Source organism: Mobula hypostoma, chromosome 5 (genome assembly GCF_963921235.1).
Source record: "Mobula hypostoma chromosome 5, sMobHyp1.1, whole genome shotgun sequence".
Taxonomy (NCBI): domain Eukaryota; kingdom Metazoa; phylum Chordata; class Chondrichthyes; order Myliobatiformes; family Myliobatidae; genus Mobula; species Mobula hypostoma.
Window position 1 is genome coordinate 71,421,664 of NC_086101.1, and position 24,207 is coordinate 71,445,870.

The 24,207-nt window shown below is 41.8% G+C and overlaps 1 protein-coding gene across 1 annotated transcript in view; it reads right to left on the reverse strand.

Moving 5' to 3' along the window:
* The window catches only part of abcc4 (ATP binding cassette subfamily C member 4 (PEL blood group)), a 349,901-nt gene that overhangs the window by 57,251 nt on the left and 268,443 nt on the right, over nt 1–24,207 (reverse strand). Inside the window, exon 21 of the mRNA XM_063048526.1 lies at nt 3,773–3,923. Coding sequence (XP_062904596.1) covers nt 3,773–3,923 — 151 coding nt within the window. The remainder of the gene's footprint in view (nt 1–3,772; nt 3,924–24,207) is intronic.

Sequence of the window (24,207 nt, forward strand, 5' to 3'; positions counted from 1 at the left end):
CCTGGGATAAGACAGCAATCTTGGCAGGTGGCTTAAAGAGCTGTCATCCAATTATGTTCCAGCCTAACATTGGTCAGGTTAACCCGAAGCATGATTTCAGCATGTTCCAGAGTCAGCAGGGAATCCTAGAAAGGATAACAGTACAGAATTTGAAGGCCTAATGAAAGCACAAGATGGACATATCATGTTGAAAGCAGACACTGTTCACTGCTTAGCTAGGAACAGTTAATAAAAAAAGTGCTTGGAAGCTAATAAATAAATATTTCAATCAAAATAAATCGCCACTGTTCTAGGATATGCTGCTACAAGATGCATAGTTCACAATAAATAAATGTAATGCTTACAAAGGTACATGTCCTTTCAAAGTTTAAAGTACATATATGTCACTATATACCACACTGAGATTCATTTTCTCATTTTCTTGCAGGCATTCACAGTAGGATAAAAAATACAATAGAATTAATGAAAATCTGCACAAAAACCAAAGACTGACAAGCAGCCAAGGTGCAAAATAACACAAACTGTACAAACAAAAAAATACAAAGGGTTGTGATTCAGAAGAGCAGCAGGGCTGTTGGGTAAATTAGTGTCTAATAGATCCCAGACTCCACCCGCAGTTTGTGGGCTGTATATGTATAAATGAAATTTCAGGAAGTACTGGATAGGTGAGCAGTGTTGGACTGCACTGCATGTCTGAGAATGCCTATGTTTCAGCAGATCAGTATATTTAAGGTATATAATAGATATAATTTCAGTCTATAAAAATATTGTTGTCAAACACGTTTTGGTGTAAACAGATGTTGCAATATTCAATTAAATTTTAAGAACAGTGTCATAATGTTATAGAATAATACTGATAGGAAACAGCCCTTCAGCCCAAATAGTCCTAGAGATGAAAGTTTATTAATTCATGAAAGGTATGGATAAGGTGGATGGTCATAGATTTTTTCCCCAGGTTTAGGGAGTCCAAAACTAGAGGGTAAAAATACAAGATAAGAGGTGAGAGATTTAAGAGACCTGAGATATAACTTCTAATATTTCAAAAATATTTTACAATTGACAAGTTCAAGACCATAGTTCCCCAAAAGTGGCAATACCAGTCAGTAGGATGATGAAGGAGACATGTGGCATGATTGCCTTCACAGGTCAGGACATGGAATGGAACAGTTAGGACATTACATTGCCAATTTATGAAACACTGGTTTAGCCACACTTGACACACTAATCACCACACCCCCACACTGACTACCAAAACCACACCAGAGAATAACGTGCAGTTTGGGTCATAACACCACAGGCAGGAATTGATTGTTCTGGAGAGAGTGCAGAGAAGATTCACCAAAACGTTGACTCAATTGGAGGACCTATGGGGAGAGGGAGGACAGGTTGGGGTTGTTTTCCCTGGAGTGAAGGAGACTGAGGGGGTGGCTGAGAGATTATAAAATTATGATTGGCATAGGTAAGGTTAACATTGAAAGCTCTTTCCCATGGTAGAAATATCAAAAACAAGGTGACATAGGTATAAGGTAAGAGAAAGGAGTTTTAAAGCAGGCTTGAGGGGCAAGTTTTTTAAGCAGAGGATAGTTGAGGACCGGAACATGTTGCCAGAGGGGGTGCTGGGATCAGATATAAGCACTATGTTTAAGAGGCTTTTAGACAGACACTTAAGTAGACAAGGCACCAAAGTATACACTCCTAATACAGGAAAATAGGATTACTGTAGATGAATAAAAAGGTGGATGTGGACTTATTATGTGACTTACCTAAAGAACAAACAAAAAGGCCAAGCTTAGAATCCCAGTAAATATCAACATTGGTCTTAAATTGCAGACTATCTAAAAAGGCATTGTGGTTTACTGGTCTGTACCAGCCTTATGTAGGATTCCCAGACAGGAACAGTACATTGTGTCAGAGGCACACTGTGCCATATTCAGCTAAAAAGGCCCTTCCTGAAGGTGAAGTCGCAGATGAATTGATGGTTAAGAGAGGATAAGGGATAGCAGGTGAGAAAAGTATTATTGTAGGGAAGGGACAGAAACTGCACAGATAAGGGCAAACTGACAAAAAAGGATCAGGAGATTACAGACAGAAGAAAAAGTTGTGTCTAAGGGAAGAAATGACAATGAAGCAGGGGAGAAAAGAAAGCTAAGGAGGAGAGAACAGGGAGGGTCATGGGGGTGGGGTGACTGTAGAAAACTGCAAGAGGTGACTGTAAAAAGATGAAGAGTACTGTGGATATGAGAGAGATCTCAATGGGAAGAGAGGGGATCACATTTAAGAAATAAAATAAATGATTGTGGAAGGGACTGAGAGAATGGTGGGGGTGGTAGAAATCTTTAGAGGTTAGTAGAAGTAGAAGTCACACCAGAGTATTTTGTAGTGGAATAATTGTAGAGTAAATCTTTCAGTGTGATGATTTGAGTGGAAAGTTGTTTCTCAAAAAAATTGGTTAAGGCTTACTTCTGTGTGTAAGCAGCGCCTTTCACAGGCCTTGCCTGTGCAGTACACTTCATTGCAGGTGATGCAAAACCAGTACGGTATAGCATGTCATTTCTTGTCACAGACACGATGTACCTCATGTATGGAGGACTCCATCTAACTAAGAGAGCATTAAGACTTAGGACTAGAACTAGGCCATTTGGCCCATTGAGTCTGCTCCATCATTTGGTCATGGCTGATTTACTTTCCCTTTCAACCCCATTCTCCTGCCTTCTCCCCGTAACTTTTGACGTCCTGACTAATCAAGACCCTAACAACCTTTAAATAGGCAATGAATTTCACAGATTCACCACCCTGTGGCTACTGAAATGTGTCCTCATCCCTGTTAGAAAGGTACACCTTTCTATTCTGTGGTTGTGTGAAGACATGTGCGAAGAGATGCATTTTAGGAATTTAAACACAGGCCAGGGCATACACAGTAAATGGCAGAACTCTGGGGAGTGTTGTAGAACAGAAAGACATAGGGGTACAAGTACATAGTCCTCTGAAAATTGCAGAGGTATTAGATTGGGTGGTGAAGAAGGGCAGCTTAACTTCATTGGTCAGAGCACTGTGTACAAGAGTTGAATGCCACGTTAGAGCTCTATAAGACATTAGTGAGCCCCACTGAGAGTATTATGTGCAGCTTTAGGTACCATCCTAAAGGAAGGATGCAATTTAAAATAGAGAGTGTGCAGAAAAGTTTCACACGAATGTTGCCAGGACAGGATGGCTTCAGTTATAGGAAGCAATCAGATAGGCTGGGACTGTCTTTCCCCTGGAGAAGAGGAGGATGCGGGGTAATACAATTGATGTATATAAAATTATGAAGGGTAGGAGAATCCAAAATTGTTTAAAGTGAGAGGGAAAAGATTTTTTTTTTCAAAATATACTTTATTCAAAAATAAAACTATGTACAGTTAACCATTCAATGACTCTCAATCCTTTACAGATGTTTCCATTACAGGCTTTACACTGCCACACGTTTAGCCACTCTGTTGTTTCATCTTTTCACATCATTGTTGAGGGGTATACTCCCCACCACCCGACCCCTCCCACTCCCACTGGGAGAAGAACCCTAAACTGTGGTCCTTCCCCACCGGGCCCTTGTGGTGGCTGCACCAAGTTTCAATGCATCTCTCTAACATAGCTCTAATCTCTCTACTCCACCTCCACCCCAACTTGTCTTTTCACTCTCCTTGTACTACTTTTATTCTTTCTTCACTTGTGATCATAAAAGGTGTCCAGGACATCACTTAAAGACTGATAATTTAGTTTTCTGAGTCATACTTACTAGTAGTTTCCATGCGTTTAATATCACGTGATGTTTCCAAGAAATAACTCCGAAGGAAAAAGAATATAATGACAAGTGGAGTGATGGGAATAAGTATCCAAGGAATGACAGATACTGCCAAAGCTATCACACTCAAGATCTGCAGAAAGATCTGAAAAATAACACAAACATGTTTATCATCTCATGAACAGCTAAATCTGTTATCAGGTAACAATACAGCTGAATTCTAATCGGAAAGAATCCATTGAAGATTTTTAATATACCGCTCTGTTTAGATAAAATTACAAAGTCACGGAGCACATAATCAAGGCTCACAATATCTATGCTACTAACCTACATTAATCCCATTTACCTGCATTAGTTACATAACCTTCGCTGCCTTGGCAACTTAAGTACCTGTCCAAATTTGCAAATTTGCGGATGGTACAAAGATTGGGAGCATAGTAGACAGCAAGGAAGATCTGGCCTGGCTGGAAAAATGGGCTGAAAAATGGCAGGTGGAATTTAATGCACACAAGTTTGAGATTGTGCACTTTGGGAGGACAAACTAGGGTAGGACATACACGGTTAATAGTAGGGCACTGAGGAGTGCAGTGGTACAGAGGGGTCTGGGAATACATCAACATCAAAGTGCATTTATTATTAAAGAATGTATAAAGTATATACCTTGAGAACTGTTTGCTTACAGGCATTCACAAAGCAAGATGCCTGAAGAACCCAATTAAAATAAAGAAAGACCATACCTACCATGCAGAGAAAGAGGGGAAAAGAACCTACACACATCCAGCACATCATTCTCTGCATCTTCTGCCATCCTCCAAGGGACCCCACCGTCAGGCACATCCTTCTCTCCCCTGACCTGTCCACCTTCTACAAGGATTCCCCTCGACATGTCCACTCCTTCTTTACCATTGATCTCCCTCTTGGCACTTCCCTGCCACTGTTGCAAGCGCTACACCTCCTACCTCACCAACATCTAGGGCTCCAAACAGCTCTCACCTATTAGTCCATCAGAGTTGTCTATTGTATTGGGTGTTCCCAATGTGGCCTCATCTACATCAGTGAGACCCAACACAGACTGGGGGAATCCGTCATCAAGCACTATTGCTCTGTCTGCCACACTAGGATCTCCTGTTGGCCACCTACTTCAATTAAATTTCCCATTTCCACACTGACATGCCTGTCTATGGTCTCCTGTAAAGCCCTGATGAGGTCAAACTTAAGTTGGATGAGTAATATCACATATTTTGTCTGGATAGTCTCCAACCTGATGCCATGAACAAGTTCTCTACCATCTAGTAATCACTCCTTTTTGTTCCCTCCCCACCTTTTTGTTTCTCCCCCCTCCACTCTTACTCGTTCTCTACTCCTCCCCGCGCTTGTAGCCTACCCAGCATCTCCCTCTGGTTCCCCACCCTTGTTCGCTTTATTTCATGGTCCTTTGCTTCTTTCACCTACCACCTCCCAGTTTCTCACATCATTCTCCCCACTTCCACCAACCCTCACCTGATGTCACCTATCACCTCCCAGTTTCTCACATCATCCTCCCCACTTCCACCAACCCTCACCTGCTGTCACCTATCACCTCCCAGTTTCTCACATCATCCTCCCCACTTCCACCAACCCTCACCTGATGTCACCTATCACCTCCCAGTTTCTCACATCATCCTCCCCGCTTCCACCAACCCTCACCTGATGTCACCTATCACCTCCCAGTTTCTCACATCATCCTCCCCGCTTCCACCAACCCTCACCTGATGTCACCTATCACCTCCCAGTTTCTCACATCATCTTCCCCACTTCCACCAACCCTCATCTGATGTCACTTATCACCTCCCAGTTTCTCACATCATCCTCCCCGCTTCCACCCTCACCTGATGTCACCTATCACCTCCCAATTTCTCACATCATCCTCCCCACTTCCACCAACCCTCACCTGATGTCACCTATCACCTCCCAGCTTCTACATCATACTCCCCACTTCCACCCACCTACCCTTCCACCTCCCCTCACCTGGTGTCATCTATCACCTACCAGCTTGTACCCCACCCTATGCTGACACCTGTCCCCTTCCTCTTCAGTCCTGATGGAGGGTCTGGGCTTGAATTGTCAACTGTCTTCTTATTATACAGGTTTCCCCTGCCATCCGAAGGTAGAGCGTTCCTATGAAACGGTTCGTAAGCCAAAATGTTGTAAAGCGAAGAAGCAATTACCATTTATTTATATGGGAAAATTTTCTGGGCGTTCGCAGACCCAAAAATGACCTACCAAATCATGCCAAATAACACATAAAACCTAAAATAACAGTAACATATAGTAAAAGCAGGAATGATATGATAAATACATAGCCTATATAAAGTAGAAATACTTCTCTACAACGATTGCCTGCACAGATCTCCGTAGCGAAAATCTCACACAAGTGCTCTCGGCAGAAAATCTCACGCAAGCGCTGTTGGCATAAACGCGCTCTCCAGTAACCTTTAATCTATGAAGCTGCCAAATCTACCAAATAACACGTAAAAATACACAGCCTATATAAAGTAGGAATAATGTATGTACAGTGTAGTATCACTTACCGGAATTGGAAAGACATCGAGCACACTGATGATGGTGTGTTAGACTCAGTCGTCGCAGGCTGGGTGGTGCAGTGGCCCCTACCCTCCGGGCCGCCGACTGATACATTGCCGCGAAGCACGCAGGGGTAGCTGGGAGGCGCACAGCACATCTTTAAGAAAAAAAGCCGAAATAAACACGCTAATTAATTGGATGCTGCCCGGCACGTAAATGTCGGCGCAGATCAGAGGCGATTGCCGATTGCATTGGTACTGATCTGGGCCGACAATTACGTGCTAGGCGGCACCTAATTAATTAGCATGTTTATTTCGGCTTTTTTCTTAAAGATGTGCTGTGTGCGTCCTGGCTACCATTGCATTTTCCGTGAATCGGTATCTGTCCGTGGCCTGGGGGTTGGGGTGGTGGGACACTGGGGTGTCATCTCGTCGTCTGTTTCCATTAGGGCAGGCAGCTCATCTTCTCCTATGACTGCCCACCTCGATGTTGGAAGGTCGAGGTTCGTCGTCTGCTGTAGCTGATGTGGAAGGCTTGCTTGACTGCTGAGCCTCGCGCATTTTTCTATCACGCAGTTCTTTAATAAGGACACAAACCATCCTGCAAATAGCTCCTAAACTGAGGTACTCTTTCAAAATTAAAGACGTACTTTATCATTACTCATTCAGTTTCGATTGTTATCCTTTTTTCTTCCAATTGCATCAGCTCTTCATCTGTCAGTTCTTGGTGATGGGATGCCAAAACCTCTTCAACATCATGTTCTTCAGCTTCCACAAGCCAAACTCACTTTGTCCTTACTTCGTTCACCACGATCAGAACGCTTAATTATGTCTAGTTTTACCGTAAGTGTAACACCCTTACGAGCTCTTTCAGGCTTTTCCGATACCATAGAACTCATCTTGCAAACGGCTGCTCACAGGCACGTGTTAAAGCAATGCAGTTCCCAATCCGGGGAAGAGCGGCTGCTCGGGGCGCGCTCTGCCTTTTATCGTGCGCTGATTTTATATCGCGCGCTGAATTTTTTTTCATAACAGTGAAAACACCTTCTGAAAGCGAAAACAATGTAGGTCTTTCATAACAGTGAGGTTTCGTAAAGTGAACGTTCGAAAAGCAGGGGACACCTATATGGAGGTTTTGTGTTTTCCCATCTTATACACCATTTGCCCCTTCACAATCACAGTATATTTCTGCAGCTTCTTGCAAATTACTTCTCTACCTCTCACTTCGTCATTGGAAAACTCAACAACCATACCTTTCCTGCCTTCAACCATGTCATTTATATAGACCTTCAGAATTTCCCCCAGTAACTTCCCCTTACTGATGTCACGCTGAATGGCTTGTAGTTCACCGGCTTGTCCTTTCTACCCTTTTTAATCAATGGAGCAATATTAACTACCGTCCCTTCTTCAGGAACTTCAGTAGCGGCTAATGATGAAGCAAATATCTCTGCAGGGGCTTCAGTTTCTCCTCTAGTCTCCCACAAAGTCCAAGGACGTATTCACTCTAGCCCCAGGGATTTATCGACCTTAATGAGCTGTACCGCTGCAAATATCTCCCTCTGGTAATATGAATGTCCTCAACTTATTTCCCATATCTCTTAAGCAACCACAATTTCCTCCTTAGTAAGTACCAAGGAAAATTATTTGTTAAAAATCCCACCCATCTCCTGCAGCTCAAGATACAAGCAGCCCTGCAGATCTCCAAGGGTCCTACTCTCTCACAAGCCATCCTTTCTTCTTCTCAAACAAGGAAGACTTCAGAAAATAAATGGTTAAACCCAATTTCTATTTTGTAAGACCACACTGGCTTTGCCTGATTTGCCTTGAATTTTTCATTTGCCTTGAATGTCTTTAATAGCAGCATTTTCCTCACAACAAACTGGCCTGTAATTTCCTGCATTCTGTCTCCCTCTTTTTACCAACAAAGGAACTGCACTTGCTATTACTAACCTAATGGAAACTTGTCCAGAGCTAAGGAACTTGAAAACTAAAACCAACAACACACACGGTAAACGACTGGTCTCTGGGAGGCACTGTTGAACAGTGACCCAGGGATACAGATATATAATTCCCTGAAATTGGATTATGATTAGTAAATTAGTAAAAGATGACACCAAAATTGGTGGTATAGTGGTCAATGAAGAAGGCTGTGCAAGGTTACAATGGAATCCGTTTTAAGATGGTGCTACCAAAGACATACGACAGCTTACTTGTGGTTTGAAAGCAAAGGAATTCAATTAAAATCATTAATAACACCCCTTGTGAAGTTAATTGTGGTAAACTATCACTAGAAACAATGAAGGAGTGAATTTGTGAGATGTGCCCTATTGGTGTGCTGCAAAATCGAAGCACTTGGAGTTGGAGCCCTGCTTGTTGGAGTGAACGATTTGGAGGGGAGAAGACATAACAAAGGAGGTTCGATGCCCGTCCATCTAATCCAGGTACGAGGGTGGACTGCTGTAAGTACCGACCCAAACTGGAGGGGTCCAGAACAGCTTCTTTGGCAGCGAAATCCAGGCCGGGAGCGATTCGCAGGGCCAGGTCTTAGTGTGAAGTTCGAACAATTTACACGCCGGCCCAGATAGTTTGTGTGCTTCTCTTTCCGCGACGCTAAGGCTGTGAGACTGCCCCTGGATGCTGTGCTGCCCCTGTCTGCAAACTTTGCGACAACTTGCTCTACTAATATGATGATCTGGATACCAAGGCTTTGGGCCTACTCTGAGCTGCTCCGGGGATATGGACCCAAGGACTCAGTTTGGTTTCGAACATTGTTGCTGTCGCTCGCTGCTATTGTTTATATGAGTTGCTTTGTATTTCTTTCTCTTTTACTTTGTGAGCACTGGCGGGGGGCGGGTGTTGGTTTTATTTTTTTTAATTGGGTTCTTTCGGGTTCCTTGCTTTGTGATTGCCTATAAGCAAACAAATGTTAAGGTTGTATAATTTATATACTCTTTGACAATAGACGCACTTTGAAACTTGCAACTTTGAATATTGATGGACTGGGAAAGTGGGCAAAAGAGGCAGATGGATTTTAACTCAGAGAAGTATAGAGTGATGCATTTTGGCAAGTTAACTGGGACAGGGCCTACACAGTGAATGGCAGGTCCCTGAGGATTATTGTAGAACAGAAAAAATTGTGGGAAAGTGGTGACACAGGTAGACAAAGTGGTGAGGGAGGCATATGACATGCTCACATTCATTACCGAGTAACAATAAGAGTGAGAGTAAAGACATTTGTTTAGAGCACAGTTGTATGCAATTCTGGTAGTCATGCTACTGGAAGAATTTGATGAAGATGCAGAGGATGCAAAACAAAAAGATGCACATCGATGTTACCTAAGACTGGAAGGCTTGAGTTAGAAGGAGAACTGGATAGAGTAGGATTGTTTTCCTGGAGTGAAAGAAGCTAAGGAATCATGTTATAGTTTTATATAATTCTTTAGAGAAGACATTTAAACAGATACATGCACAGAAAAGTTTTAAGGGATATGGGTCAAGTGCAGGCAAATGGGACTAATTTACATAGGCATTTTAGCTGACATGAGTAAGCAGCGTAAAAAGGACTTTTTTCTGTGATGTATAACTCTATTAAAGTGGCACCACAGGTAGAAACTCTAAGGATCTACCCTGGGCCCAACATATTGATGTAGTTACAAGAAAGAAATGACAGCGACCATATTTCATTAGGAGTTTGAGGAGATTTGCTATGTCACCAAAGACACTCGCAAGTTTCTATAGATGTACAGTGGAAAGAATTCTAATTGGCTACAGCGCCAGCGGAAGGGATGGGAGGGGGAGGGGCTGGTGGGCAATGCACAAGACCGAAATAAGCTGCAGAGAGTTGTAATCTCATGGACACTAGCTTCTCCAGTAATCAGGACACCCAGAAGGAGCCATGCCCCAAAAAGGTGGCATTCATCATTAAGAACCCCCATCACCAAGAACATGCCTTCCTCCCATTGCTCCTATCAGGGAGGAGGTACAGGAGCCTGAAGGCACACACTCCAAAGATTCTGGAACAGCTTCTTCCCCTCTGCCATCAGATTTCTAAATGAATATTGAAACCCATAAACACTACCTCACTACATTTTTTTCTCCTTTTGCACTACTTTTTTAACTATATTTTATATATATATATATATATATACACACACACACACATATATACATACACACACACACAAATATACATATACTTACTATAATTTACGCCGCCACATAACAATGGATTTCATGATTTCATGACATATACTAGTGATTTTAAACCTGATTCAGATTCTGAAAAGTAGTGAAGGTGGCGTATAGCATGTTCGCTTTCCTCAGCTGAGGCTTTAAATACAGTACCTTGAAAAACTATTCAACCCCCCCAAATCTTTGTTCACATAAATGAGTATTACAACCAGAGATTTTGATCAATTTAACTGACAAATATTATTTGTGAATTACATGCTTCTTTTTTTTCCACAGCAGAGTCCAACAGGGAAATTTGTAAAGCACAAAAAACTAAAGATTCAAAAACTGAAATGTCAGCAGTTCAAAAGTATTTATTCCCCTTTTGCTCAGTACTTAGTTGAACCACGTCTCACAGCTATTACAGCCAGTGGACTTTTTGGCTATGTCTCTATTAGCTTTGGCTAATGGAGCAAAATTTACTCATTGCTCCTAACAAAATTGCTTAAGTTAGATGGAGAGCGGCAGTGGACAGTAAACTTGAAGTCTTGCCAGTGATGTTCGATCAGATTAAGGTCAAGTTCTGAAAGGGCCTCTTAAGGACACCAACTTTCTTAACTTGAAACCACTCTGGGATGCTCTGGCAGTGTGCTTTGGCTCATTGCCCAGCTGAAAGACCAATTTCCTCTCCAGTTTAAGCTTTCTGGAAGAGGCTAGCAGGATTTTAATCTGGGATCTCTCAGTAGTTAGCAGCATTCATCTATTCTGACCAGATTTCCAGTCCCTGATGCTGAAAAGCATCCCCATAGTACGATGCTACATGCACCATACTTTACAGCAATGATGGTGTTACCTGACTGATGCGCAGTATTAGATTCTTGTCATGGTGCTGAGGTCAAAAGTTCCACTTTTGTCTCCTCTGACCACAAGAGCTTCTTCCATATCTTTAAAGTGCCACTTTGCAAAGTCTTTAAGGGCAAGGATATGCTTCTTCCTTTCTTTCATAAATCCCTGTTTAGTAAAAGGCCTTTTTTGTGTAAGGTCTTAGGGATTGTAGAACCACGAACTTCATCTCTAATTGTAGCTACTGACTTCTGCAGCTCACTCAGTGACCGTTGGTGTCACAGTAGCCTCACTTACAAGTGCCATTCTTCTCCGGCACTAAGTTTAGCGGGGTGGCCTGACCCTCTAAAGTGGGGAGGAAGTTCGTCTTTCCAAAGAACGTGGCTGTGGTTTCATGATGGGCTGCACTGAGCTCCAGGCGGGGTGTGTTCAGTGCCTTTGAGATGGTCTTATACATGTTCCCAGATTTATGCTTCTTTTGATTTGACATGACGCCAAATGTTTTGCAGGTTAGCTTAAGAAAATCCTCCTTCAATATATTTAAAATTTAGAAAGTGAGACTATAAAATGTGAAAATAGTTGTGGGGGCTGAATACTTATTCAAGGCTCTGTACAAGAGTTGGCACATCATGTTACAGTTGCGTAAAATGTTGGTTTGGTTGCACCCAGAGCATTTTGTGTAGTTCAGGATGGTACACTTCAGAAAAAACATGTCTAAGGTAGAGAGGGTGCACAAAGATTCAGAAAGATGCTGGTTCAGATGTTGAGTTATAAGGACAGAATGGTTCTGTTTTCCTTTCAGCAAAGGAAGTTGAAAGGTGACATAGATGTTGATAAAAGGATGTGGGGCAAAAATTGGGGAAATAGTCAGACTCTGTCTCCCATGGTAGGAGTGTCTACATCTAGAGAGCATATATTTAAGGTGTAAAGGAGGAGGTTCAAGGAGACCCTGAGGGGTACTTTTCACGCACAATGAGTGGTTAGTATCCAGATTGAACCGCCAGCGGAAGTGGTGGAGACAGGAACAGTAATCAGAATGAGAAACTGGTTTAATATCACCGGCATATGTCGTGGAATTTATTACCTTTGCTGCAGCAGTACAATGCAATCCATAATATAGAAACAATGAATTACAGTAAGTGTATATCTGTATATTAAACAGTTAAATTAAGATAAGTAGTGCAAGCACAGAAATTTCAAAAAGAGTAGTGAGGTAGTGTTCATGGGTTCAATGTCCATTTAGAAATTGGATGGCCGTGGGGAAGAAGCTGAGTGTGTGCCTTCAGGCCACTGTATCTCCTTCCTGATGGTAACAGTAAGAAAAGGGCATGTCCTGGGTGGCAGAGGTCTTTGGTGATGGAAGCTACTTTTCTAAGGCACAGCTCCTTGAAGATGTTGAGTTATAAGGCATTGATGCAGTGGGCTGAATAATCTGCTTTTATCATACACAACTGCCTGACTCTCTAATCACCCCACTAACCAATTATTTTTAGACCCTATGATGAAGTCCTGAAGGACCTGACTTGTCAGTTGTAATTTTCCTGAGCTTCTCCCTCCTACCTCATTCCCAATGGACATTTCCTAGATCCTCTACACTGAAAACTGAAACAAAGACACTATTCAATTCATGCACCTCCTTGTTTCCATTACTCACTTTCTAGAATCTCTTCCAAAAAGGCCAATTGCTCACTTTGTCAACTCTATTTAAACATCTTTTAAAATCTTTCTACGGTATTTGATTTAAAAAAAATTCTGACAAGCCTCTTTTCATACATTTTCCTTATTAATCTTTTTATAATTCATTGCTGTTTTTATACTCTGGGCAATTTGAGACATGCTAACCTTCCCAGCACAATTATATGTTTTAATTTTAAGTTTTGTACTTCCATTTTTTGGCTACAATGCCATCTTTAAGTTTGCTGATGACACCACTGTCATTGGCCAAAATCGAATGTGGTGATGAATCAGCAGGTAGGATGGAAATAGAAAATATAGCTGAATTGTGCCACAACAACCTCTCGTTGAATGTCAGCAAGACCAAGGAGGTTATCACCGATTTGCAAAGGAGGAAACTAGAGGTCCATGAGCTGGTCCTCATTGGGGATCAGAAGCGGAGAAGATCAGCAATTGTAAATTCCTCGGTGTTATCACATCAGAGGATCCGTCCTGGGTCCAGCATGCAATTGCCATTATAAAGAAAATACACCAGTAACTCTGCTTTCTTAGAAGTTTGCAAAGATTCGGCACGTATTCTAAAACTGAGACAAACACCTATAGAAGTGTGGTGGAGAGTATACTGACTGGTTGCATTATGGCCTGGAAACACCAATGGCCTTGTACAGAAAAGCCTAAAAAAAAAGTAGTGGATACGACCCAGTCTATCACGGGTAAAGCCCTTCCCACCACTGAGCACATGTACATGGAGCACTGTCGCAGCAAAGTAGCATCCACCATCAAGGCCCCACACCACATTCCTACCCTCAGTCACTTAAGCTCATTGCCTGTCCTTCTGCAACACACACAAAATGCTGAAGATCAGGCAGCATCTATGGAAATGAATAAACAGTCGATGTTTCCGGCCGGGACCCTATGTCAGGGTCTATCAATTCCTTTTATTAACAATTCAGCTTTTCTATATTCTCACTGGATTTTAATATATGAAAAATTACACTGCCATTAATTCAAAATAATTAAAATCCTGTCTGCAACAATTTATTCGATATCAAATAAGTTTGTTTGTGAAAAAAATGTTCCATGAAACTCAGAATCTGAGTTTGTGACGAAGTGTTTCACTTGTCAGGATAAGTATTCAGTTAGTCAGTGATGAAGGGTCACCACACTGCCCTTTGATTTAATTAATGTGCTTGTTTTACATTATCATGTCAAGATCACAAAATGCCTGATTCTTCCCATAGCCCATACCAGACAATGCAGTAAACAAGCAAAAAGTAACTTAATGTCCACTACACTTGAAAGTGAAAATAAAGCTTTTATATACAAATGTTCTAAATAAAACATTATTGTTAATTATTTTGAAGATTTACCAAAATGGAACTACAAATTTGCAATTGTGTGAACAACCAAAGTAATGGGCGCATTCCTGTTTTTTTAATGTCAAGATTTAAATCTTTCAGCTATAATTTTTAATGATACCATCTTTTCCTTGATGTCTAAAAATGAGAAATTAGAGTAAATTACAATGTTTTTGTTATGTGGATATGAAAAGTCACTTTTAAACCCAACATAAACATTAGTCTAACAATTAACTACATAAACAACAAAAACACAATGACCTGCACTTTGAACAAAATGGGATAAAAGGCACAAACAAAACATTTTGCTTTGATTTGAGTTTCAAATTTTAATTGTGAATAGGAACTGAAGAATCCTTTTTTTAACTTCACTTTTTCATGGCTTAGTCTTTAACCACTTACAATGAATCCACAAGAATTCCTTCAACACACCTTCCTTAACACCACCAAACAAAAAAGAAATCTGTAAGGGTCAGTGCTACTGAAACAAGTAAAGACAGTTCCACTTCTTTGTACTAATGAAAATGACTGACCCATGCCATTATCCCTGCCTTCGAACCTTTTGACTATCACATCCAGATGCAGCTGTTAGTCATTCATACCATTTACAATGGATACTTCCATCACTTTTACCCCTTATTCAGCATTTTCACTTCATAAAGCTACAGTCAATGAGTTTTGTGTGTGGTTGGAAAGGAAAGACAGATTCAGTGGTGGTCTCAGAATCTACCTACATTGGTGGCTCAAGTAGCTGTAAGATTGGGCCTTTGTGCTTCATGAAAAGATATTAAAAGTCACTTATTTGAACTCAGTCAAGCTGCTGATTTTTAAGTAGAAGGGTGCTGTAGTTCACTTTTAACTCTATAAATCGCCGCCTTTTCCATGGAACAGCTGTGGCACTATTCGGTTAAGAAGCCGGAATAAATTTTAAATCTGTGATACCATGTACTAAATAATAAAGCTACCCTTGGCTATTAATAACAACAGGATTTATCATTGTTTGAAAGTAGCACTAAGATTTAAAACAGTATCAATGAAAATAAAAATAATCTGTAGCTTTAATGGTTTAATGCTGTTAAGAAATAAAGATCAGCTTTACTTGTCATACGTACATTGAAACATAAGGTGAAATGCATCATTTGTGACAAGTCAAATAGTGAGGATTGTGCTGGACAGCCTGGAAGTGTCACCATGAGCAGGATTTGCCCATTCCCCCTTGAAAAATTGCTCAAACTGTCCCAATTTAGTTGGAGAGCGGCAATGAACAGTAATCTTAAGGTCTTGCCAAAGATGTTCGATCAGGTTAAGATCAGGACTCTGAGTGGGCCACTTAAGGACATTAATCTTCTTAATTTGAAGCTATTCCATGATTGCTCTGGCAGTGTGCTTTGGGTCATTGTCCTTCTGAAAAATTGAACTTCTTCCCCAGTTTCAGCTTTCTGGCAGAAGCTAGCAGATTTTTATCTCACTGTATTTAGCAGCATTCATCTTCCCATCAATCCTGAACAGATTTCCTGTCCCTGCTGCTGAAAAGCATCCCCATAGCACGATGCTACCTCCACCATACTGTACAGTAGCGATGGTGTTACCGGGCTGACATGCAGTATTTGATTTATGCCATACGTACCGTTTAGTGTTGAGAACACAAAGTTTCACTTCATTTTCATCCAACCACAAGACCTTTTATCACATCTTTAAAGTATCTTCTAAGTGAAACTTTTGCAAAATCTTCTGGGGCAAAGCTACGCTTGCTTCTTTAGCCAGGGTTTCTTTGTTGCCACTCTTCCATAAATTTTTGTGCAAGGCTTTAGGTATCATGAAGCCATGAACTTCATCTCCAGTTGCAGCTGCTGACTTCTGCAGCTCACTCAAAGTGACTGCTGGCATCACAGGAGCCTCTCTTACAAGTGCCATTCTTCTCCTGCGACCAAGTTTAGAGGGTAACCTGATCTAGGCAGAGTGGCTACTAAACAGCAATTACGGTTTGGCAATAATTTTGAATGACACTGGGAAAGACAGCAAAATAAAGTAAACATAGAAACATAGAAAATAGGTGCAGGAGTAGGCCATTCGGCCCTTCGAGCCTGCACCGCCATTTATTATGATCATGGCTGATCATCCAACTCAGAACCCTGCACCAGCCTTCCCTCCATACCCCCGATCCCCGTAGCCACAAGGGCCATATCTAACTCCCTCTTAAATATAGCCAATGAACTGGCCTCAACTGTTTCCTGTGGCAGAGAATTCCACAGATTCACCACTCTCTGTGTGAAGAAGTTTTTCCTAATCTCGGTCCTAAAAGGCTTCCCCTTTATCCTCAAACTGTGACCCCTCGTTCTGGACTTCCCCAACATCGGGAACAATCTTCCTGCATCTAGCCTGTCCAATCCCTTTAGGATTTTATACGTTTCAATCAGATCCCCCCTCAATCTTCTAAATTCCAACGAGTACAAGCCCAGTTCATCCAGTCTTTCTTCATATGAAAGTCCTGCCATCCCAGGAATCAATCTGGTGAACCTTCTTTGTACTCCCTCTATGGCAAGGATGTCTTTCCTCAGATTAGGGGACCAAAACTGCACACAATACTCCAGGTGTGGTCTCACCAAGGCCTTGTACAACTGCAGTAGTACCTCCCTGCTCCTGTACTCGAATCCTCTCGCTATAAATGCCAGCATACCATTCGCCTTTTTCACCGCCTGCTGTACCTGCATGCCCACTTTCAATGACTGGTGTATAATGACACCCAGGTCTCGTTGCACCTCCCCTTTTCCTAAACGGCCACCATTCAGATAATAATCCGTTTTCCTATTTTTGCCACCAAAGTGGTTAACTTCACATTTATCCACATTAAATTGCATCTGCCATGAATTTGCCCATTCACCCAACCTATCCAAGTCACCCTGCATCCTCTTAGCATCCTCCTCACAGCTAACACTGCCGCCCAGCTTCGTGTCATCCGCAAACTTGGAGATGCTGCATTTAATTCCCTCATCCAAGTCATTAATATATATTGTAAACAACTGGGGTCCCAGCACGGAGCCTTGCGGTACCCCACTAGTCACTGCCTGCCATTCTGAAAAGGTCCCGTTTATTCCCACTCTTTGCTTCCTGTCTGCTAACCAATTCTCTATCCACATCAATACCTTACCCCCAATACCGTGTGCTTTAAGTTTGCACACTAATCTCCTGTGTGGGACCTTGTCAAAAGCCTTTTGAAAATCCAAATATACCACATCCACTGGTTCTCCCCTATCCACTCTACTAGTTACATCATCAAAAAATTCTATGAGATTCGTCAAACATGATTTTCCTTTCACAAATCCATGCTGACTTTGTCCGATGATTTCACCGCTTTCCAAATGTGCTGTTATCACATCTTTGATAACTGACTCCAGCAGTTTCCCCACCACCGACGTTAGGCTAACCGGTCTATAATTCCCCGGTTTCTCTCTCCCTCCTTTTTTAAAAAGTGGGGTTACATTAGCCACTCTCCAATCCTCAGGAACTAGTCCAGAATCTAACGAGTTTTGAAAAATTATCACTAATGCATCCACTATTTCTTGGGCTACTTCCTTAAGCACTCTGGGATGCAGACCATCTGGCCCTGGGGATTTATCTGCCTTTAATCCCTTCAATTTACCCAACACCACTTCCCTACTAACATGTATTTCGCTCAGTTCCTCCATCTCACTGGACCCTCTGTCCCCTACTATTTCTGGAAGATTATTTATGTCCTCCTTAGTGAAGACAGAACCAAAGTAATTATTCGCAAACAACAGGAATTCTGCAGATGCTGGAAATTCAAGCAACATACATCAAAGTTGCTGGTGAACGCAGCAGGCCAAGCAGCATCTATAGGAAGAGGCGCAGTCGACGTTTCAGGCCGAGACCCTTCGTCAGGACTACGAAGGGTCTCGGCCTGAAACGTCGACTGCGCCTCTTCCTATAGATGCTGCTTGGCCTGCTGCGTTCACCAGCAACTTTGATGTATGTTGCTCAAAGTAATTATTCAATTGGTCTGCCATGTCCTTGCTCCCCATAATCAATTCACCTGTTTCTGTCTGTAGGGGACCTACATTTGTCTTTACCAGTCTTTTCCTTTTTACATATCTATAAAAGCTTTTACAGTCAGTTTTTATGTTCCCCGCCAGTTTTCTCTCATAATCTTTTTTCCCCTTCCTAATTAAGCCCTTTGCCCTCCTCTGCTGAACTCTGAATTTCTCCCAGTCCTCAGGTGAGACACTTTTTCTGGCTAATTTGTATGCTTCTTCTTTGGAATTGATACTATCCCTAATTTCTCTTGTCAGCCACGGGTGCACTACCTTCCTTGATTTATTCTTTTGCCAAACTGGGATGAACAATTGTCGTAGGTCATCCATGCAATCCTTAAATGCTTGCCATTGCATATCCACCGTCAATCCTTTAAGTGTCATTTGCCAGTCTATCTTAGCTAATTCACGTCTCATACCTTCAAAGTTACCCCTCTTTAAGTTCAGAACCTTTGTTTCTGAATTAACTATGTCACTCTCCATCTTAATGAAGAATTCCACCATATTATGGGCACTCTTACCCAAGGGGCCTCTCACGACAAGATTGCTAATTAACCCTTCCTCATTGCTCAAAACCCAGTCTAGAATAGCCTGCTCTCTGGTTGGTTCCTCGACATGTTGGTTCAAAAAACCATCCCGCATACATTCTAAGAAATCCTCTTCCTCAGCACCTTTACCAATTTGGTTCACCCAATCTACATGTAGATTGAAGTCACCCATTATAACTGCTGTTCCTTTATTGCACACATTTCTAATTTCCTGTTTAATACCATCTCCGACCTCACTACTACTGTTAGGTGGCCTGTACACAACTCCCACCAGCGTTTTCTGCCCCTTAGTGTTAAAGGTAACGTACTCGCTTTACCTTTAATCACAGTAGCAAATATAGTTTAAATTCCATTACATACACATATTTAAAAAGTTCTTGAATGACCACTTTAAGACACACAACCTATAAAACTATGGGCCAGGTTGTGTGTCTTAAAGTGGTCATACTAAAGTATGATGGGTTGAATAGTTTCCTGCCCAGGTAAAATTTCTGTAATTCTATGATACAGCTGCAATTTTAATCCAATCACCTTAATGGTTTAACATCAGTTAAGATTTTTCTACCTCCTAACACTGTGAAAGTTAAACCAGTGAGTGCTAAGGTGAATGTTGAGCAACATTTGGCAACCTTATGGATGAGTTTAGGAAGAGTTGAATTGCATTAGAATAGTTGAACCTGGAGCTTCAAAGGCACGGAATAGCAAAACACATGCAAACTGTTTTGCACAATCAACTCCCTTCCAGAATGTATATAAACCAAAATGTTAACAGTAAGTTATTGACTAAAATGAAGAAAATGCTTTAATGATCTCAGCCAAATTATCAAGAGAAGCAGCTACCTTCCTGCACACAAGACAATAGCTTAGGATATTTTGCTTGTTGCCTGACAGTCAATTATAAAGTAACAGTGCCACATTTCATAAAGAAGTTGCTTAACAAAGGTGTAAAAAGTGATTTGACTAGTTAGAGGATTGAGCAGCTGTTGCACAGAAAGCAGGAAGATTCTATGCAATTCTCAGAGCATTGCCACATTAGAACAGTTTGGAGAAACAATTGAATAGGTGTTACAATTTGCCTGGGTGCCCTGTATTAGACAACTGTCTTCTTCATCTGCTCTATAGATGTCAAAAGGTCAGTCAACATGCATCATCTAAGTTCAGATCAAAAATAATTCATAGAATTTATAGACTTGTACAGCATGAAAACAGGCTCTTTGGCTTAATTGGTCTATGATGGCCAGGATGCCCAATCCAACCTAGTTCTATTTTCCAGTGTCTGGTCCATAACCTTTTATACCTCTCTTATTCATGTACCTGTCTGTCTGTTATTGTACTCATCTCAGCCTTCTTCCAGCAGTTCATTCCACATGCACGTCACCCTTTTGTAAAAAAAATTAGCCCTCAAGTTCTTTTTAAATCTTTCAAACCTAAGCTCTCTAGTTCTTCATTCCCAAACTCTGGGACAAAGACTGAGTACATTCACCCTTATGATTGCCTTCACTGCAATTGTCCTGTGATTACACAAAGCACAGTTTATTTCAGTGAATGACATTTTATCCAAGACATCACGATAAAAGAAAACAAGAGTTAGAGAAAGGTAGGCAAAAAGGAACAGTTCTTTCATGTGCAGCTGGAGTTCCAATAAGTGATGCCAGTAACCATGTATACTTAAAAAAAGAACGAGGTCAGACCTCAATGAAAATATTTTCATTTGAAATTCTGTCTCTTAGTAATAGCTTCCACAATAAAGGTGATTGCTATGCAAACCACAAATCATGGAGCAGAGCCAACTATTTTAATTAAATCTCCAAAAAGGTATGAATATATAATTGTGCACGTTGAATAACGTAAACAATACCTTTATCAGTATATTATGAGACAAAGCTATTTATAGAATTAAATAGATCACAGTAAAACTAAAATAATGCACTGTTAAACTAGGTATGGTCTACGGAAGGCTAACTTAAGATCAAAAAGATAACTCCAGTTGAGGTTAGGGACGGAATTGGATGCACGTCGGCTCTGGCACAGTCCGCAGGCCGTTATTTCCTACAAGGCAGAATCGAACATCATGAATGGCTGTGATGCTTCACACCCAGAGGAGCTCAATACCATTTATGCAAGCTTTGAAAGGGAGAATAAAACAACATCTACTGTATGTGAATCCCTTCAGCATCCGTTAACCCTGTGATCTCCGTCTCGGAGGCTGACATCAGAATATTTTTCAAGACGGTGAACCCTTGCTCCAATGGTGTACCTAATGGGACTCAAAAAACATCACTGCTGCAGTCAGAGGTTCCCCATCATACCAGTGCTCATGAAGAACAGGGTGGGCACCCCCAGTGACTATTCCCCAGTGGCACTCGTATCTACTGTGATAATAGACAATAGGTGCAGGAGTAGGCCATTCGGCCCTTCGAGCCTGCACCGCCATTCACTGTGATCATGGCTGATCATCAACAATCAGTACCCTCCTGCCTTCTCCCCACATCCCTTCACTCCACTATCATTAAGAGCTCTAACTCTTTCTTGAAAGAATCCAGAGAATTGGCCTTCACTGCCTTCTGAGGTAGAGCATTCCATAGATCCACAACCCTCTGTGTGAAAAAGTTTTTCCTCAACTCCGTTCTAAATGGTCTACTCCTTATTCTTAAACTGTGGCCTCTGGTTCTGGACTCCCCCAACATCGGGAACATGTTTCCTGCCCCTAGCGTGTCCAATCCCTTAAGAATCTTATATGTTTCAATCAGATCCCCTCTCATCCTTCAAAATTCCAGTGTATACAACACCAGTCGCTCCAGTCTTTCAGCATATCACATTCCCGCCATCCCTGGAATTAACCCAGTGAACATACACTGCACTCCCTCCATAGCAAGAATGTCCTTCCTCAAATTTGGAGACCAAAACTGCACACAATGCTCCAGGTGGGGTCTCACCAGGGCCTTGTACAACTGCAGAAGGACCTCTTTGCTCTTATACTCAACTCCCCTTGTTATGAAGGCCAACATGCCATTAGCTTTCTTAACTGCCTGCTGTACCTGTATGCTTACTTTCAGTGACTGATGAACAAGGACACCCAGTTCTCATTGTACTTCCCCTTTTCCTAACTTGACACCATTCAGATAGTAATCTGCCTTCCTGTTCTTGCCACCAAAGTGGATAACCTCACATTTATCCACATTAAACTGCATCTGCCCACTCACCCAACCTGTCCAAGTCACCCTGTATTCTCATAACATCCTCCTCATATTTCACACTGTCACCCAGCTTTGTGTCATCTGCAAATTTGCTAATGTTACTTTTAATCCCTTCATCTAAATCATTAATGTATATTGTAAATAGCTGTGGTGCCAGCACCGAGCCTTGCGGTACCCCACTAGTTACTGCCTGCCATTCTGAAAGGGACCCGTTAATCCCTACTCTTTGTTTCCTGTCTGCCAACCAATTTTCTATCCATGTCAGTACCCTACCCCACAATACCATGTGCTCTAATTTTGCCCACTAACCTCCTATGTGGGACTTTATCAAAGGCTTTCTGGAAGTCCGGGTACACTACAACCACTGGCTTTCCCATGTCTGTTTTCATAGTTACATCCTCAAAAAATTCCAGAAGATCAGTCAAGCATGATTTCCCCTTCGTAAATCAATGCTGACTCGGACCTATCCTGCTACTGCTATCCAAATATGCCGCTATTTCATCTTTTATAATTGACTCCAGCATCTTCCCCACCACTGATGTCAGACTAACTGGTCTATAATTCCCTGTTTTTTCTCTCCCTCCTTTCTTAAAAAGTGGGATAACATTAGCTACCCTCCAATCCGCAAGAACTGATCCTGAGTCTATAGAACATTGGAAAAAGATTACCAATGTGTCCACGATTTCTAGAGCCACCTCCTTAAGTACCCTGGGATGCAGACCATCAGGCCCTGGGGATTTATCACCCTTCAGTCCCATCAGTTTACCCAACACCATTTTCTGTCTAATGCAAATTTCCTTCAGTTCCACCATTACCCTGGGTCCTCTGGCCACTATTACATCTGGGAGATTGTTTGTGTCTTCCCTAGTGAAGACAGATCCGAAGTACCTGTTCAGCTCATCTGCCATTTCCTTGTTCCCTATAATAATTTCACCCATTTCCGCCTTCAAGGACCCAACTTTGGTCTTAACTAATTTTTTCCTTTTCACATACCTAAAGAAGCTTTTACTATCCTCCTTTATACTCTTAGCTAGCCTACCTTCATACCTCATCTTTCCCCCCCTTTTGCCTTTTTAGTTATCTTCTGTTGTTCCTTAAAAATCTCCCAATCCTCTGGCTTCCCGCTCATCCTTGCTATGTTATACTTCCTCTCTTTTACTTTTATACTGTCCTTCACTTCCCTTGTCATCCACGGTCGCCCCTTACTCCCCTTAGAATCTTTCTTCCTCTTTGGAATGAACTGATCCTGCACCTTCCGCATTATTCCCAGAAATACCTGCCATTGTTGTTCCACTGCCATCCCTGCTAGGGTGTCTTTCCAGTCAACTTTGGCCAGTTACTCCCTCATGTGTCCATAGTCCCCTTTGTTCAACTGTAAAACTGACACTTCCGATCTTCCCTTCTCCCTCTCAAATTGTAGATTAAAACTTATCATATTATGGTCACTACCTCCTAATGGCTCCTTTACCTCAGTTCCCTTATCAAATCTGGTTCATTACACAATACTAAATCCAGAATTGCCTTCTCCCTGGTAGGTTCCAATACAAGCTGTTCTAAGAATCCATCTCTGAGGTTCTCCACAAACTCCCTTTCTTGGGGTCCAGTACCAACCTAATTTTCCCAGACTACCTGCATGTTGAAATCCCCCATAACAACCGTAGCGTTACCTTTGCGACATGCCAATTTTAACTCTTGATTTAACTTGCACCCTATATCCAGGCTACTGTTTGGGGGCCTGTAGATAACTCCCATTAGGGTCTTTTTGCCCTTAGAATTTCTCAGTTCTATCCATACTGACTCTACATCTCCTAATTCTATGTCCCCCTTCGCAAGTGACTGAATTTCATTCCTCACCAACAGAACCACCCCACCCCCTTTGCCCACCTGTCTGTCCTTTCAATAGGATGTATAATCCTGAATATTCATTTCCCAGCCCTGGTCCTCTTGCAACCATGTCTCTGTTATTCCCACAACATCATACTTGCCAATTTCCAATTGAGCCTCAAGCTCATCCACTTCATTTCTTGTA